Source organism: Hemiscyllium ocellatum, chromosome 14 (assembly GCF_020745735.1).
Source record: "Hemiscyllium ocellatum isolate sHemOce1 chromosome 14, sHemOce1.pat.X.cur, whole genome shotgun sequence".
Classification (NCBI taxonomy): domain Eukaryota; kingdom Metazoa; phylum Chordata; class Chondrichthyes; order Orectolobiformes; family Hemiscylliidae; genus Hemiscyllium; species Hemiscyllium ocellatum.
This window is the reverse complement of record NC_083414.1, coordinates 33,567,725-33,587,311: the sequence shown is the minus strand read 5'-3', so window position 1 is coordinate 33,587,311 and position 19,587 is coordinate 33,567,725. Positions and strand designations below refer to the sequence as shown.

General features: G+C 39.5%; 1 protein-coding gene across 2 annotated transcripts in view; it reads left to right on the top strand.

The window, feature by feature from the left end:
* The window catches only part of LOC132822339 (ERC protein 2), an 820,981-nt gene that overhangs the window by 717,975 nt on the left and 83,419 nt on the right, over positions 1–19,587 (top strand). Inside the window, exon 18 of one of the 2 annotated variants that reach the window (XM_060835591.1) lies at positions 4,836–5,024. In XM_060835591.1, coding sequence (XP_060691574.1) covers positions 4,836–5,024 — 189 coding nt within the window. Of the gene's footprint in view, positions 1–4,835; positions 5,025–19,587 lie in introns of those variants that run through there. The other variant, XM_060835589.1, reaches the window with a different exon arrangement.

Genomic DNA, 19,587 nt, shown 5'->3' with positions numbered 1-19,587 from the left:
GGTTCGATGATTTTGGCAAGTTGTTCATTGTTTGAAAGGATAGAGAAATTGAGGGGCTTTTTCAGGAAACAGGGAGGCTCTGACAGGGATAGTGAGACAGAGAAGAATGAATGTACAATGTTATCTGCCCTAGAAGGCAAAGTTACAACTAAAGGCATGAAGACAAAAAATTATTCTCTTGCTCAAAAGGTTTTCTCCCAATCTCGCAGTGGTTTTATTGAAAGATTGGAATTTATATTCTGATGTACCAGAACATGCAAGGGAATGAAATATGTTTAATAGTGAATTTCATTCCTACTGTGAAATATTTGATATTATTTAAGATGTCCAAGAAGGAAGATTGGATGATGCAAAATGCAATCTTAAACTATTCTTCCTAAATAAAAATCCCCCAGAGTACAGAAAGTTTGCAAAATTTCTCTGAAGATTTTTATGTACAAGCTATCCACAGATCACTTCTATTGGATTATTGCATAGAAGCCAGAACAGATGGGTAACTACTTTAAGGCAGTTACATTACATCACTGTATGTGATAGTCAGGTATAAAAATTCTTACTTTCAATCACTCTGGCTGTGCAATGGAATCAGTGAGGTTTGTTGAGTCGGTCACTTATGTATATATAATGTATAAATAAACAGAAACCAGAATATGTGCATCTGAGATATCATAATGTAAATTATTAGTGTTGTTAATAAACTTCAAGACATCTGTATCAAAAAGAGCCCAGTCTTTATAGTATATGATACATGAACCACCAGACAGGGATGTACTCAGACCATGTCATACAGGCAGTGGTCATTGATACGACAAACCATGTCAACTACCATCAGTATTACATTGATAGAAGTGTGGTCATGACTCTTTTTACAGTCCTGATCATGTCAATACATTGGTGACATTTCTCATTGCAGTTTACATTATTCGCCTGTTAATTTCTGTACTCCAGCTACTAGCAGAAATTAATTGCATCTGCACGTCATTTATCTGTGACTTTTAACCATCAGATGTTAGAGGATAGAGCATTAGATTTAGAGTGTATTTAAAAACTTATGTTACTTGAATTTAAATAATTAATAATATTTTTCATACCATGCCAACTGCCAATTATACAAAACTACTCCAGCTGTCTGGCTGGATGAAATGAGCAGTGAAGAATGGCAAGTTTTGCAGAATGATTCATGTTTGAATACTTTCTAATCACAGCTTCAGATTGTATTGATAATAATTTTGTCTGCATACTTTTTTTTTTGAAAACAAGTATTTCCTAAAACAATTTTAAAATCAAAACATTTCTTTATGTTCAAGGAACAGAACTTTTCCACAAGTTTCATTATTTAAATCACTTTGTCCCAGTTATGCAGACATATCTTTAAGATGCTGTAGAGTTTTTAAAAATTCTCTCATAGGACATGGGCATTGCTAGCTGGCCAGCATTTATTGTCCATCCCTAGTTGTCCTTGAGAAGGTGAGCTGCCTTCTTGAATTGCATTGTAGTCCATGCATTGTAGATAGACCCACAAGGTCCTTAGAAGGGAAATTCCAGAATCTTAACCCAGCAACAGTGAAGGAGCAACAACATATTGACAAGTCAGGATGGTGTGTGTGGGATGGAGGGGAACTTGGAAGTGGTGATTGTTTCCATGTATCTGCCTTTGTCCTTCTAGATGGAAGGAGTTGAGAGTTTGGAAGGAGCTGCCTAGTGATGTTTAGCAAATTTACTGTTGAGTATTAAGCTATTCAGGTGGTGGAGAGGGTGGATACTTGTGGATATGCTGCAATGCTGCATTGTCCTGGAGGATGTAAAGTTTGAGTATTGTTGAAGCAACACCCATCCAGGCAAGTGGGGTGTTTTCCATCCTATTCCTGGCTTGTGCCTTGTCAATCGTGGACAGGCTTTCAGGAGTCAGGAGGTGAGTTACTCACCATAGTGTTCCTAGCTTCTGACCTGCTTTTGTAACCATTGCATTTATATGGCGAGTCCAGACAGGTTTCTGATCATATATCACGAAAATAACTTGGATTTATGCCGCACCTTTATCCTTTTGAGTTATGGTCACTTTTGAAATGGAGAGAAATTATCACTTTTCAAATAATATGCAATAAAGTAATTTAAACTATTTCAAAATCAGCAAAATTTCTGATGTTACTTGGTCTTGGTAATTTGCAGTTTTGCTGGATAAAATAGCATACAACCTGTTGTTAGCTTGTTACCTTGATGCAGCAGTTCCAATTTCCCATCCTCCATGCGGTAAAGTTCAGTCAACTAAAACTTTGCATAATCCTATCTTGCACTTAATTCCACCCAATCATCACAGTTATCGACTTCTAATCCATAGCACATCCAACACTACATTCCTGTCGCACTCTTATTGTGAGTTCCTCCCTTCCTTGGGCATGATGGTGGTTCAGTGGTTAGCACTGTTGTCTCATAGTAACAGGGAACTGGGTTGGATTCCAGCCCTGTATGACTGTTTGTGTGGAGTTTGCACAGTCTCCCTGGGTTTGTGTGGGTTTCAGCCAGGTGGTCCAGTTTCCCCCCCCCTGTTTTATCAAAACGGTTTTTACCCTATGGTTGTTAGAATACTGAATGGATTCACAAACTCTGAGCATTCACCTGTACCAGTGTTTTGGTTTTTGCTGCTGTTTACCTATTATTTACTTATCTATGCTATTTAACTGTGTGATCTGCCTGTATTGCTTGCAAGACAAAGCTTTTCATTGTATCTCGGTACACGTGACAAAAAATTCAATTCAATTCAATTCAGACCTGGATTCTTGATCATGAACTTGATTTTTGTTGACCTTATCCTTAATTAGATGTGCAGGTTAGGTGGATTGGCCATGCTAAATAGCCTTCTGGTGTCCAGGGATGTGCATGCTAGGTGTGTTAGCCATGGTAAATGTGGGGTTATGGAGGGGATGCTTTTTGAAGGATCAGTGCAGACTCAATGGGCCAAATGGTGTCTTTCTGCACTATAGGGATTCTATAATTCACCTAACTTTGGCCATGCCTTCAGTGCTTTTGATTTCCTCAATAAACAGTCTTTCCCTGTCATTACTCCCTCATTCTGTCCTCATTTAACATCCTGGTTTTAAAAAACACCTCTTTAACCAAGCTCTTAGGCACTCCTGCTCATTTCTTCTTCATTCCCTCTATTTATTTGTTTTTGTTGTGCAATTTATTGGAACTTTTTTTTTACGTTAAAGACAGTGTAAAAGACCACTTATCTTTAATTATTGATTATTTCCAAATACATTTTTTCGAGGTGGATGGGACATGAATTCGAAAACTGACTGATGTAATTTGTATTCAGCTGAACTTAATGATTGGTTGTAATTAAATGTTTTATTAAAGCATTTTTTAAATAATAGAGCAAATCATGCATCCAGTTACCACCACCTCTGATCTAGAAGATAAAATTATTGACATCAAAATCAAAAACTGTGGTTCCACCTTCAAGAACAAGTACATGGGTACCACTCTTTTGTGATCTGAAAACTAACTAAATATTAATGTGTAAGTGCCTCTACCTCCGTTACAAATAGACATCACAAAAATTATATGAAATCTGTCTTACTTGGACAATAATTGAAGACATTGATAAGCTGTTCAGCTGAAAAAGAGCTAGAGGATTGTAAATATTGAAAATAGGAATATTGTAATCTTTAGGCTCCATTGTTCGAATGTAAGAAGTCCTCTGTAAACCACCTGTTTTTCTGTATGGCCTAGATTCATGATTGTGAACCTTGATTTGTGTTGACTTTACACTTAGCTAGTTGAATTTTACGATTGTGTTTGAGAGTCACGTTAGGATTATTAAATGTTCACAATTGGACTCGTGAAATTTAAAGCGCTGTCAAGATGGTTTGTTAGTCATCTCTTTAGCTCATACATTTAACGTAAACTACAGTAACTCAAATGCCTGCCCTTTCAAGGATATTTAACATGCTCTCTTTCCAAACAAAGTGAGTACAGCTTTTTTTTTCTTCGTAACAAAGGCAGTGATAAAATGCACTTGGATAATTTCTATTTGACAATCCATATAAAAAGCATGACCCTGCAATATTGGGAGACATCCCAATATAGTATGTATGCCATTTTTATACTCCAACTTATTGTAAAGTTTACTGCACACCCTGACAAACATTGTTTACTGAGTTTGAAAAGAAGTACCGAAAATACTGTGATATAATGTTTTCATTCTTCCCTTTGGAAGGTACTAAATTCACAAACTAGTGTAAAGCATAAACTGTGCCATTATAAGGAAACAATTACTGACCCTCCCTTGTACTTCACTTCAAAGAACTGTTGTTTATTGTGTAAAATATGGTGTTACAGTAGTTGCTTGTGTAAATGGCATTTGAAGATTAATCATGTAAGGTGGTTCTAAATTCTATTGAAAATGTCTTGTATTTTGTTTATCGTTTCAAATGTCAAATACTAGTATCTTATCAGGAAAACTGTGCTTTTTATAATTGGACATAATCAAGTTTACAAAAGCTGTGTCAGTTAGCTAATAGTTGCCATCATGTTTAGGTTTCATAGTAGATTATGTAGAAATACCAGAATTTTCAAATGTGTCACAAATGCTGGCAACATAATTTTGCAATATTTCACATTAGATTATATTGAAGTCTGCGACTTAACATTTGTAGTTCCACATTTTAATGCTTCAGTTCATTCCTGAAACCAACTTTGCTCTATCCTTCAATAGTCAGTAATTGCAAAGTGAAACCTTCTGTAAAAGTGAGTGGTAGAAGTATTTGAGAGATGTGATGAGGAACTATTTCCCCATCAGTTCTCTGTTGTAATTAAATTCTACTCTGTGTTAGATGATCCAGTCACTGTTGGAGGCATTCAACCACCGCATCAAATTAAAACTGTACATCGATCACCTGACCACACTATGCCTTGAGCGAAATCCACAAGTTTTGGCAGGATTGCCGTCATTATCAGTCAACGAGGAAGAAGAGGATGAGGTTTCCCGGGAGCGTCAGTTGCAAAGTATGACACCTGAACAGGTGAGATATTCTAATTACATCCTTCACAGAATTGCATTGTGTGTTGTACTAGTGCTTAGACCCGATAGCAGGGGAAAGGAAAGAAGTAAACGAATTATTTCATCCACTGTTAAAAGTGCTAACTTTTATTAAAATCGGTAATGTCAAAGACTAATCACTATACTTATTGCAATTCATTAACAACTTGAAATTTGGTTGCTTAAGAGTGAATAAGCCAGCATTGAGCTTGTGGAATATTTACCTGTGTCTAACCTAAGCTATGTGATAGTAAGAATGATATTTCCTATTATACTTATGGACATTGAGAATGAGAAATGTTGGAGAATTTATTAGATAGGTATTTGACCTCATCACCCAATCTATGCTGAGTCATATCAATAAATTGCAAAGAATCCATTGAACTACTGCACCTTTGAAAATGAAGAAAGGTTTTCAGATTTTGCTGCTTCACAATAATAACAGTTAAGCAATCTCAACATATGCACCAGTGGTTATACAAAGCAACTTTGAGCTATTAAATAGCTCATTATGTAGCTTTTAATCCAGTCACATGGGAAACTACAAACTGTAACAACAGCTCATGAAATGTGAAACTATGGGAACAGCTGAGTAAATGCAAACACATTCTGATTTTAGAAAGCTGATAATATGAAAGATAACTGAGAGAACCCTTCTGTTGTGGTTACGTTGAAAAGTAACCGGGTTTAAAAACTGTGTAGCATTCTTTTCTGTGTACTCGAAAGAAGTGCAGCTTTTTTAAACAAACTACAACCTCATCCATGTTTGAGCCTTGTATACTGTTTAGAACAGTGGGGTCACAACAATGGGAAATTCGGTATTCATTGAGAACTAACAGCATGAATCGCACACCTTTACAACAAGCTCACTTGCAACCAAAAGCAAGGTTTTCTGCATTGCTGTAATGGCAACAAAAGTAGAAAGCATGTTTGCATCAGTCTTATTTTCTGATTGCTGCGAGGTGGAACAGTAAATCCTCCACGTACATGATGATGATGCATTTCTGGAAATTCCAGTTGGGATCGATATCCTAGCAGAGTTGATTGCAATTGCATGTAGGGACCATGTCCCTGCCGGACGGCATGGTGGCTCACTGGTGAGCACTGCTGCTTCACAGCGCCAGGGACCCAAGTTCGATTCCAGCAATTCCAGTGTGGAGTCTGCACATTCTCCCCGTGCCTATGTGGGTTTCCTCTGGGTGCTCCAGTTTCCTCCCACAGTTCTAAGATGTGCAGGTCAGGTGAATTGGCCATTCTAAATTGTCCATAGCGTTAGGTGCATTATTAGAGGGAAATGGATCTGGATGGGTGACTCTTCGGAGGGTCAATGCGAACTTTTTGGGCCAAAGGGCCTGTTTCCACATTGTAGGGAATCTAATCTAATCTAATCTAATAACTCTGATGCAGTAGAGTCCACATGAATTGCCTAGTAAACTTAAATTTGGATCAGTTACCTTCATTCTGAACTACCACCTCCCTGACCCAAATAGGCCCTCTCTACTATCACCCATACCTGATCCAAACCATTGACTTAACTGGTGCAGTCATTCACTTTCCTGACATGCTGACCATGCATCCCCAATTTGCTTCCTAATGCCTCATTGGCCTGGTACCCAACCTCCTTCTTCCATCTGCCACCCTAACCTCTCCACTGTCTGACACCCCTGCCTCTTTCTCACCTACCTATCTAATCCCCAGCTAGCCATCCCCCTGTCACATTAGTCCTCACCCAACTGCCACCCTACCCACACTCTTAAGTGTCTATTTTTTTCTGATCAGAATTGAACATAGTGTTTCTAATCCTTATCAGAAAGTTTGGATCAATGTGTTCATTAGTCTATTCTGGCCTTGCCAGGCATTGTAGGAGTGTACATTTCTGTCAATATATTGGCAGATTGTAGCATTCAACAAGGACATGTTAGTGAGCAGAACTGGTATAAAACCATAATTTATATAGCATCCAGGACCTGGCGCATTGTATGATATTACTGCTTCCCAATGCAGCAATTGTCTGTCTTTTCAAATAATGCACTCAGCAAGCTCAAATGCTCAAAAATGAAAAAAATGCAGATATTAGTTTGTGGTTCTGATTTTTCTTGCAATGGGTGGAGATACTGTCACTCAGATACATATTGTTATTTTGTGACTATTTTGTTCACTCTTCAATTTGCTGCCTCTTCTTCTATTACAAGGGAGCAACAGGTCCCCTCGTCAGTGCTGCCTGCCTTTGCCACTCACATTCTGCAGGCAGCTCCTGAATTCTGGGAACCCTCTGCGCTATCAATCGTCTACTGAGATCATTAACCCCCCCAATCAGAGCATTCACTATTCAGGTTAGAGTGATCAGTTTGGACCCAAAGTGTTTCTGCACTCTGTTGTAAAGCATATTAAATACGCAAGGGTTCCCGTTAATACCTCTTAACGTATTTATTTGAAAATACTGACTTATTGATCTCATGTTCAATCTGTCAACAAGAAATAATTGCATTGTTTTAACCTCTGACCTCCACAGGATATGAATCCTTGCTGGTCTTGTATAATAGAATCCATACTTTGCCTGTCACTGAGACTGACAGGTAAAGGAAACATTCTCACTATATCCACAAAACATCAGACTTCTGTCTGAACAAAATTATATTTGTATGCTCAAAGCTGAAAGGAATGTGTAAAGCTGTGAGAAATTATGTTTAAATTTATTTACTATCATTTGTCCTTCGGATACAAGATTTTTGTCAACCTTCCATGGAGTATTCCTTTAAAAGAATAAGAGCTATGGGTAACATATTAAGATTCTTTACTGTTCAGATCAGAGTTGATTTTGGTTATTAGTTATTAGGAGTTTTTGACTACTTGCACAGCTAGTTGTGTATGCAAGTTTGCATGTTACTGCCTATTTGATTCAAATTTACCCTCACCACCTCAGTCTTTGTCTCCTGGGATGAAACACGCTTGTCAGTCCTACCACAGTCACTGTACAAATATTCTGTCATCAGTCAAATGAAAGTTTCACATTTTTCTCACTCAGAGTATGAGATGAGCTCTTGTTCTTTTACAATCCAGAGTGTATAGGCCCAGTTTATTTATCCTTTCATCAAAGGGCAATCCATTCAACCCAAGGGCCAATCTATTGCATCCTCACACTACTGCTTTAATGCAGTTATATCTTTGCTTAGATATGGAAACCATAATTATAGCCTGTACACTATGTGGTCTCACCAAAGCCCCATACAATAAATGCAAGAATTTTTAATTTTGTAACCCAACCATGAGGAATAAATATCAACTTGCCAATTACCTTCCTAATTGCTTGCTGTACCTACATAGTAAAGTGGTGCTCCTTGTACAAGTAAATCCAAGTTTTGATGAGCATTGTTGTTAAAAAGCTTCACATGCCTTTTTAAAAAGTTATTCTGCTTTTCAGTTTCTGCATCAAAATGAATAACTTTATTCTTCCCCATCTCCTATTCCATCTGCTACATTATTGACCATCTACTTAATCTGTTAGTGGCCAGGCTTTGTTGTTGCCTGTGCTGGTGAGGTCAAGTGTGGATACTTTTCAAAAATAGCATACTGGATGGCTTGTTATTTCTTTCAGTGGAATTTCCAGTGTGGGTGTGGGTTGGGGGTGTGGGATTGGTGGTTGGTATCAGAAATGGACTATGTTCCAATTAGCCATTTGTTAAGCTCCTTGAAAAGTGTTTTATTTTAACCAGAAAGTTGCTGAACCAAAGGAGACTAACGCTACATTAGTGCAAAGTTATTGAGTTCACAAGGAGAGCAATTGAGTAAACTTTTTTATTATAAATTTTTTGCCAAGGTACTTTTGTTCCAGATCAGCGGCAATTCCATTTGGCCACTTCTGTACATGGTGAGGCCATTGGCCATTCTTCCCCTCTCTTCTGCAAGGCAGAAGCAGACCCCATCAATATTGCTCATCTCCCTTGGATGCTTTTGATCTACATGCAGCTTCTGCCAAAATTAAATGCCACTAAGTGAGTGCCCAGCTTGTCACTGTCCCAATAGGGCATGAACATTTTAAGATTGAGTCTGCAACAAATGGTGAGGGAACTAACAAAAGGAAAAAGCATACTTGACCTCATCCTCACCAATCTGACTGCCATGGGTGCATCTTTCCACGGTAGTATCAGTAAGAGTGACTGCCATGAAGTCCTTGTTGAGATGAAGTCTTACCTTCACATTCACATCATGTTATGTGGCACTATCACCATGCTAAATGGAATAGACTTTAAATACATCTAGCAACTCAAGGCTGGACATCCACGTGGGCCATCAGAAACTGAATTGTGCTGCAACCCAAGCTGCAAGCTTGTGGGCTAACATATCCCCAATTCTATCATTACCATCCAGTCAGGGGATCAACCCTGGATCAATGAAGAGTACAGGAAGGCATGCCAGGAGCAGCACCAAACACATTTAAACATAAGGTGCCAATCTGGTGAAGCTACAAAATAGCTAACTTGAGTTACAAATGGTATAATTTGCAAGTGATGGATGGGGCTAAATGATTCCGCAAACAATGAATCCGAATAAATCTGTACAAACCTGCCACATCTAGTTGTAAATGGTGCTGGACCATTTAAGCACCTCACTGGAGCAGAAGACTCCACAAATATCCCTATCCTCAATGATGCGGGAGCCAAATACTGCAATACAAAAGTAACATCCGGTAGAAAATTACTCAGGTATGTCCTGTAAACAAATCCAACCTAGCCAATTTTCATCCTATCAGTCTACTCTCAATCATCAGTAAAGTGATTGAAGCTGTCATCAGGTACAATCAGACAGCATTTATTGAGAAATGATCTGCTCAGTTTGGGCTCTGCCAGGGCCACTCAACTCCTGATTTTATTTCAGCCTTAGTCCATACTTGGGTAAAATAGCTAAATTCCAAAGATGAGGTGTAAGTGACTGCTGTTGATGTCTAGGCCTCACTTGACAGAATATAGCACCAAGGTTAAAGGCACATGTGCCTTAAAGGAAGGTGTGTGTGTTTGTTGGAGGTCAGTCATTTCAGTTCCATAATACCTCTGCAAGAGTTTCTTGGGGTAATGACCTTTGCCCTTCGAACTTCAGCTGCTTCAGTGGTGACCTACCTCCAATATAAGGTCAGAAGTGTGGATGCTTGTTCATAACTGGACAATGTACAGCACTATTCATGATTCTCAAGATATTGATGCAGTACATGTCCAAATGCAGCACAACATGGACACTATCAGGTTTGGGCTGACAAATGCCAAGTAACATTCGCACCACATAAATGCCAGACAATATCTATTTCCAATCAAGAGAGAATTTAATCATTGCCTTCTTGACATTCAGTGACATTGCCATCACTGAATTCCTCATTAGCAAAATAATGGGTTTACCATTGACCAGAAAGTGAACCGGCCTAGCCATACAAATACTTAGGATACAGGAGGCAGGGTCACTTGGAATACCGCACTAAGTGACTCACCACCTGACTCCCCAAAGCCTGTCCACCATCTCCAAGGCACAAGTCAGGAGTGTGATGGAATAAGTCCCATGCGCCTAGATAAGTGCAGCTCTATCAATGCTTAAGAAGTTTGTCACCATCCGGAACAGGCAATTGATTGGCACCAGATCCACAAATATTCACTTCCTCCACCATTGCTGCTCAGTAGCAGCAGTTTGTAATATCTACAAGATGAACTGAAGAAATTCAGCAAGGTTCCTTACACAGAACTTTCCAAACTCTCAATCACCACCATCTGAAAGGATTAAGGGCAGCAGATATATGGAAATACCACCAGCTACATCTTCCACTCCAAGCTACATGCCATTCTGATTTGGAAATATGCCATCATTCCTTCATGTCACTTGGTCAAAATCATGGAACAATCTCCCTCATGGCATTGTGGGACTACAGCAGTTCAAGAAGGCAGCACCCCACCATCTTCTCAAGGGCAATAAATGCTGGCCTAGCCAGCGATATCCACATTCCATAAATGAATAAACAGATTAAAAAAATGTTTTGGATTTAGGACTTCAAAATGATCCACGCGTCAGATTCCCATCCCCAATTTGAAATTCGAGCTCCATATCTGTTTGCAGCTTCATTATGACCTCAAGGTTTACATTCCAACCCAATTTTGTATCATCTGCAAAGTGAGATATATATTACCCTCGGTTCCTTCATCTTAGATAATTGTATTGTGATGCCCATGATCCTTTATCTTGGACACTAACATTTTGCATTGTACTTTACCAAATGCATTCTATTCTAAGAAAAAAATCAAATAGGACATCTGGTGGCAATTGTCAAAATTAGATAACATTTTTCATTTTTTTCTCTTAAAAGATTTAAAATAGCTTCTGTTTCAACCCTGTAAGCATTTTGTTCTCCAGCCATCTTCAGTGTGAAGGGATTTATTCCCTTCTCACTTAGTAGTAACTTTAAAGTTAAACTCTAATTATTAATTCCCCAACCAGGCTAGCAATTTTGACCTTTTTCCCTATTCATAATAATTTTAAATCTTCCATTAAATTTTCTCTTGCTTTTAATGTACTGGTGGAAATTGTTTTTGGTGTCTTAAGTGACTCCTCTGAACTAGTTTGCCATTTCTTGTGTAATCCTGCTGAATCTACAATGTGACCTGTCACTTCAAAACCTTTCCAACAGGGCAGCCAAAACTGCACACAGCACTCTGACCGAATCAATGTTTTATATAAATTAATCATTACTTCTTCAGTCTTGTGATCTCTGCACTGACCTATAAAACATAAAGTTCATCTACACTTTAATGGCTTATTTGCATACACTTAGACTTCAGAGAATTAGATTTGAAAAAGTAAGACATGCCTTTATAAGTGCCTTTTACAACACTAGGAGATCTAAAAAAAACTTTTGAAATATAATCACTGATGTAATGCAGGAAAATGGCAGCAAATTTGCACACAGTAAATTCCTATGAGTTGCAGTACAGTAATGGCCAGACAATTTTTTTTTAGTGAATATTAGCTCTGTGAAGGAGAAGCTCTGTGTTTCAAAACGGGATCATATGTGTCCAGTTTAAAGACCAGAGAGGAGCCCAATTTGCTAAGAAATGGCAGTGCTACATTGGAGTGTCAGCTGAGATTTCTGTCCTTGTATCTTTAAAATGGGGCTTAAACTCCCAAAGGTAAAAGTGTTACCAATTCACCACCGATGTCATTCTAATCACTGTTTTTCTGTTCATATCCTTCCATGCATGCATTGCATGTGTTCCCTGTTCTTGTATTCTCTCAAAATGAATCACCTCAAACAACTGGATCAGCTACTTCCTGCTTGTTGACAGTCTCTTCCAGAGATACTGTTTCCTGTATCACAAGGGCCACCCTACCCAACCATGTCAGCAAGCTTGCAAGACTGCGACCATCTGTACCCATCGCACAGGCAGAGCTGATGACCCTGCACTCTGCAAGGACCTTCACAACAAGATAACATACAGGGAAGCATAGAACCTCTGGAGGCAACAGCAAAAAAGCTAAAATCATCTCGGTACTTAATCCAGAGCAAGCTCCTCTTAGATTTTATCATTGCATCAATTTCAGGGACATCCAATGAATCTTGATGACTGTTTGGCACACCTGACTGGACATTGACCGACTGGCACCAGACTGAACAGGGCTGGCTGGGCAGCACAGTGGGTTAACACCACTGCCTCACAGCACTAGGGACCTGGGATTGATTCCACCCTTGGGCAATTGTCTGTGTGGAGGTTGCTCGTTCTCTCCATGTCCATGCGGATTTCCTCTAGATGCTCCGGTTTCCTCCTACAGACCAAAGTCGTGCAGGTTAGGTGGATTGGCCATGCTAAATTGCCCATAGTGTCCAGAAATGTGCAGACTAGGTGGATTAGCAATGGGAAATACAGGGTTACCGAGATAGGGTAGTGGGGGTGAATCTGGTGGGATGCTCTTTGGAGGATTGGTGTGGACTCAATGGGCCAAATGGCCTGCTTCCACACTGTAGAGATTCTATGACAAATTTGTCCATTAAATTACACCTGTTACCTGCCTGGTCATTCCATTATCCTGCATTTTCTTAAAATCCTTTAAAGTTCCTGTCACTGTTGTGAAAGTACTAATTTCTGTATCATCACCAAGTCCAAATCAATTTTGTATTCACCGTCAAAAAGTGTGAGTTCTAATCTGGAGTTCAATACCTACACCATTTCACCAATCAGTGAGAAAATTTGTAAAGTCAAAGTACAAAGGGATCTGGGAGTGCTAGTCGAGGATTCTTTAAAGGTAAACATGCAGGTTGAGTCATTGATTAAGAAAGCGAATGCAATGTTGTCACTTATCTCAAGAGGGTTGGAATATAAAAGCACCATTGTGCTACTGAGACTTTATAAACCTCTGGTTAGGCCCCATTTGGAGTACTGTGTTCAGTTTTGGTCCCCTCACCTCAGGAACGACATACTGGCACTGGAACGTGTCCAGCGGAGATTCACATGGATGATCCCTGGAATGGTTGGTCTAACATATGAGGAAAGGCTGAGGATCCTGGGATTGTATTTATTGGAGTTTAGAAGATTAAGGGGAGACTTAATAGAAACTTACAAGATAATAGATGGCTTGGAAAGGGTGGACGCTAGGAAATTTTTTCCGTTAGGCGAGGAGACTAGGACCCATGGACACAGCCTTAAAATTAGAGGGGGTCAATTCAGAACAGAAATGCGGAGACATTTCTTCAGCCAAAGAGTGGTGGGCCTGTGGAATTCATTGCCGCAGAGTGCAGTGGAGGCCGGGATGCTAAATGTCTTCAAGGCAGAGATTGATACATTCTTGATGACTCGAGGAATTAAGGGCTACGGGAAGAATGTGGGTAAGTGGAGTTGAAATGCCCATCAGTCATGATTGAATGGCGGAGTGGACTCGATGGGCCGAATGGCCTTCCTTCCACTCCTATGTCTTATGGTCTTAATCCAAGCCCCATGCATTTTGACTGTTTCCTCCCACTCTATAAAATAACTCTTCTTATAATAATAATTTTGTCTTGAACCTTGCACCTGAATGTGTGGAATACTTCTAAAAATCCATTCATGTGGTTTCCTCAGTTGCTTTTCCAGTTATTAATCAGCGCAAGTACATATTTGTGATAGGAAATTTGAGTGGAAGAGTTAGGTTTGTTTCTATTTCAGTTCCTCCAGCTTTTCCCTGATCCACTCAACTGATTTCTTTTAAATATATAGTAATAAATGGTAAAGAAGTTTGCATTTGAAAATGTATTCAGAATGATGGAGAAGAGATTTATCTGATCTACTAGTTTAGAAGATCAGCTGAGACATGCAGCAGTGAAGGATCTGAGAGCTTGGAGTGTCTCGAGTTTATGAGTACTGATTTCTGTACTTAAAAAAAACATTTAATAGTGAATTTTCCATATTCTGTTTATACAGATCTGGAACTTGCTTCCCACTTATTCTGACTGTGTCAAAGCAATTGTGGGTGGCACGGTGGCAGTGGTTAGCATTGCTGCCTCACAGCGCGTGAGACCCGGGTTCAATTCCCGACTCAGACGACTGACTGTGTGGAGTTTGCACGTTCTCCCCGTGTCTGCGTGGGTTTCCTCCGGGTGCTCCGGTTTCCTCCCACAGTCCAAAGGTGTGCGGATCAGGTGAATTGGCCACGCTAAATTGCCCGTAGGGTTAGGTAAGGGGTAAATGTAGGGGTACGGGTGGGTTGCTCTTTGGCGGGTCGGTGTGGACTTGTTGGGCCAAAGGGCCTGTTTCCACACTGTAAGTAATCTAATCTAATCTAATACCAAATTCTATCAAACATCTGCCAAAATGAGAGTGTATCTCATACAGATGTGGCATTCTCTCTAGGCATACCCCTGCATGCACTTACATGATAAAGGTGGAATGGACAGTTGTAGCTGCTCCATGGTTAGTCAGGCAGCACTGAAAAGCAAGAATCCAAAATCAACCCTCAGCCCCCGTAACCAGAATTCAATATGAATTGTTGATTGTTCGAATACTGTATTAAAATGTTTAAGAATGTGCTGGTAAGGAAAAATAAAGTAAATGTCCATTGTGCTAATTTGCATCCCCTGGTGAGGTTGTTGAAGTTCATGCGGAACTGGTTTGCGAGAGGCTGAGACAATTAGAGCTCAGTACCACATCATTCCAGCTAGCAGAGATATTGACACTGTCCAGGTCATCTTAATCTTTTCCCTCTCAGAGAGTATGGACATCCAGCTCTCAATATGTGATGGCTGGTTCGTGCCCATGGCTGGTATGCCCATGCCTTGCTGAGCAGCTTGCTCCAGTTTCAAGCTTTTCTTCAAAACATGAGTGGGGTGATGAAATATACAGTGAACATTTCTGAGAGCCAAATGAAAGAGTCAATTACTGCATTTTCTTTTTTTTAAAGAAGTTGCAAATCTAAAACCAAACCAGAAACTTTTCTGGAAAAACTCAGCAGGCGTGGCAGCATCTGTGGAGGGTAAATAGAGTTAACACTTTGGGCTCAGTGACCCTTCTTAAGGGCTTCATTCCTGTTTGTCTGCTCCTGAATCAGCTGAAGCTATTTCCCCTGGAGCGTCAGAGGCTGAGGAGTGACCATATAGAGGTTTATAAAATCATACAATCATAGAATCCCCACATTGTGAAAGCAGGCCATTTGGCCCATTGAGTCCACATCCACCCTCCAAAGAGCATCCCACCCACACCCAACTCCCTACTCTATAACCTTGCACTTCCCATGGCTAATCCTCCTAATATACATGTCCCTGGACATGAGGGAGCAATTTAGCATGGCCAATCCATCTCTCCTGCACATCTTTGGACTGTGGGAAGAAACCAGGACACCCAGAGGAAACCCATGGCAATGTGCAAACTCCACATAAGACATAAAAGAGACCTAAGGGGGAACTTTTTCATGCAGGGAGTGGCACGTAAATGAAATGAGCTGCCAGAGGAGGTGGTGGAGGCTGGTGCACTTACATTTTAAAGACATCTGGATAGGTATGTGAATGAGAAGGGTTTAGAGAGATATGGGTCAAGTGCTGGCAAATGGTACGAGATTAGTTTTGGATATCTAGTCAGAATGGACGAGTTGGACCAAAGGGTCTGTTGCCAGTCTGTAACTCCATGACTCTGCTGCCTGTTTGTGACATCCTTTAAATTTTTAGGATGTCGGTAGCCTGAATTTAAAATAAGAAGTCCTCCTCTGCATGCTTTCCAAATGAAACACATTGACCCTGCATTCAAGCAGAAACGCTCATTACCAATTTTGACCCAACTCCCCTTACTTCTTAAGTACATGGATAGTTGGCAGATAAATGCTTTCATCCAGTGACACTTTTCCAGGACATTGGGGCACTCAGCATGTGCATTGTATGTATTTTCATCTTTTAGGGATTATATCATTTCTGGACATGCAGTAGACTGGAAAAGTAGCCTTTTTTGTTCCGATTTATCTTGTCCATATTTGTGTGCTTCCCAGTGGAAAAGTGTAAAATGCTGCCTAATTGATCAGAATTGTTGATTGCTATGTTCACACTTTAAAAAGGAAAATTTGCCATTCTCATAGAGGATTGTCAGATTGCTGTCTCTGAGAGAGACATTTATGGTGAGTTTAATCCAAGGCTCAGCAGGCCCCCAATGAGGGTAAGGTTGAAAAGGTGAGCCCTGATAGTTACCTTAGCTGTTGTGGGATTTGAACCCATGCTATTGACATCACTCTGCATCACAAACCAGGCATCCAGCTAACTGAGCTAACCAACACACATACATTTATAATGTAACCTGTAACATCAGAAAGTTGGCCTTGCAACTAATTTACCATAGTATAACTTTGTAACAAACAATAAAAGTTTAAAATTATATACATTTATCCTTGGTCCCTTCTAATCCTTATCAACATGCAGCCCTATGATAAGTTCCTCTGAAAGCACAGCATTTGTTCTTAAATGTGCGTTGACAGCACTCAGCTCTACTTTACCACCAGTTCTTTCAACCCTTCCATTGCTGCAAAATTATCAGACCATTTGTTTATTGAACTTCCAATACTGGGTGAACAGAAATTATCTCTGTTAAATATTTGTAAAGCTAAAGCCATGGTTTCCCATTCCTATCATCATTCCTTAGCTACTCAGTCCATCATTCTCCCTGGTAAGAGGCTGAGATTAAATTGGCCTGAACACAGACTACATATCGGATTTGATCCTGTGGTGAGCTTCAGACTCCATATTTGCGGTATCACTAAAACAACTTATTAATTGTAATATTGTTCAACTTTGCCCCTTCTCAGCTCAACTCATTATAGATATAGATTGCTCTATTAATAAATGGGCAAACTATGTTCTTTATGAAAAAAATTACTTAACGTATAATTGTAGTACTGAGGATAGTGTTTTGCGACTGCAGAAAAAGAAAATGTATTAAACGAGCGTTTTAAAAAGGATGAATGAATCAGGTGAAAGATTCCAACAAGTGGTGAAGATGGTAAATATGTTACATGGCCAAGTTAATTTCTTTTTGCCTAAAGGAGAATATCATGAAAAATCAAATAGTCTCCATCTAATTCCTCTGTTTTCCTGCCCAAAAACCCACAGTTTATCTTTGCTATTATTAAAACAGGATTATTGCCTTCATACTTTCAACGAACCAAGGTCATTGATCCAAAGTATCTTTAAACAAAACATTCATAAATATACTGGGAATAATGACTGCTGATTATCCATGACCACACAATAGATTTCTCTCCTATTTTGACCAGCAATTGAGCCTAGGGGTATACTCAAACAGTGACTGCATTAGTTTCTGGCAGTGGTAGAAAAATTATTTCTCCCACTTGGTTTCAAGTTGCCACTAGTGTATAATAATGCTTGTTATAACACCCTCTGCACACTCTTTCAATTCGCTTGAGGCAATATTCTTTTATTTATGACATTTTTCTACCATGAAACAGATACTAAATTAGGCATTGAAGTTTGGTTGAGAATTTGTGACTCGCTGAGCTGGATTTGAAAGCTATCCATGGTATTCCAGAAAGGAATGCTGTTACATGAAATTGTATGCAAGTTATTAAATCCTCTGTTTGTCTGTGCTAATTGATGGAGAAGATTGGACAGAGTTGTATATGTTTAGTTCTGCTGATGTTTAACAAATTTGTCAAATCCATCACTGAAAATAAAAATAAAATCTACTAACAAAATGTTCTGGTATTGCACATCTGACCAGCTGAATGAATAGAGCCAGTAAAAATCTCATGAATGAAAATTTATGTAATTATAGATTGTTCAGTCCTTCCTCACGAGTGGAGAAAATATAGTTTCCTCATTGAGTAACTGCATCCAAAATGTCTTTCAGACAATAAAAAAAAGAAACTTGGAAGTATCCACTGAGGAGAATAGTGATAGACTTGATGTCGATATGAATAAGTTGGTGGAATGGACAGCGGCATGGTGGATGAAATTTAATACAGAGAAATGTAAAGTGCTACAATTTGGTAGGAAGAATGAGGACAGACAGGATCAAATAAAGGGGGCAGTTATAAAGGGTTTGCAAATACAGAAAGACACATGCAAAAGCATTTAAGATAGGTTGGAAAAAATAGTTAAAAAGGAATATGGAATCCTGAGCTTTATAATTCAGGGCATCAACATAAGTAAATTATGGTGGACCATTATAAAACATTATTTCAGGCTTACCTGGAGTATTGAGCTGAATCTTTCATGTCCAAATTGCATCAAAATTTTGAGGGATTTGTGCCATTCAGTCTAATCAATGTTCTTGCTATATCTTATGTATGAATGACCTAACCTGTTTCTACAGCATCCATCACATCCAGTTCTTGTCTAGTCTTAACACCTGGCATTCCCAGAACTCACTATTCAGTGACTATCTACTGGAAGAGCAGCATCTCTTGTGCCTGCAGCATCTCTGATTGTCCTTTGAGCATTGGACAAGCATTAACAATCTGGTGTTGCCCTCACCAGCATCCTGGTACAGCAACCATAAAGCCATGCTGCTGACAGTACGGAGCCAACACAATCAACGCTCCTTCACGAAACAACCCCATCCTCTCATCCTGACCATTGTTTAACCATCATGCCACACAGTTTATTTCTTTGTAGCTACATCCCATCCTACCCTCTTAGTCAACACTATCCTGTCACCGATGCTTATTGTAGACCCACAGTTTAGTATTGTCCAGCAAGGAACACTATATACATAAAAGGAATTGAGAAATTCAAACATGGTCTTTTATTCACAGAAAGCAAAAGCAATTACAAACAAATCTAATCAAGGCAGAAATTCGCTTCACAGTGCAAGCCTGATTTCTATACAATATTATGATCAACAAATATTACTTAGTCCACGATGGTCTGCTGCACCCAGTCCTCATCTATTGGAAACACATGTCAGTGAAGTTCTGTCTGACATGTAGTGTCAGCTGAGCTTTGTCATGAACAACAACAGTCTCCCCAGTGTCGTCTTCCTCCTCCATCTGAGAAGATGCCTCCCATTCCTCAGTTCCTCAACATCCTGCACATCACCCCATACCTGCTCCAA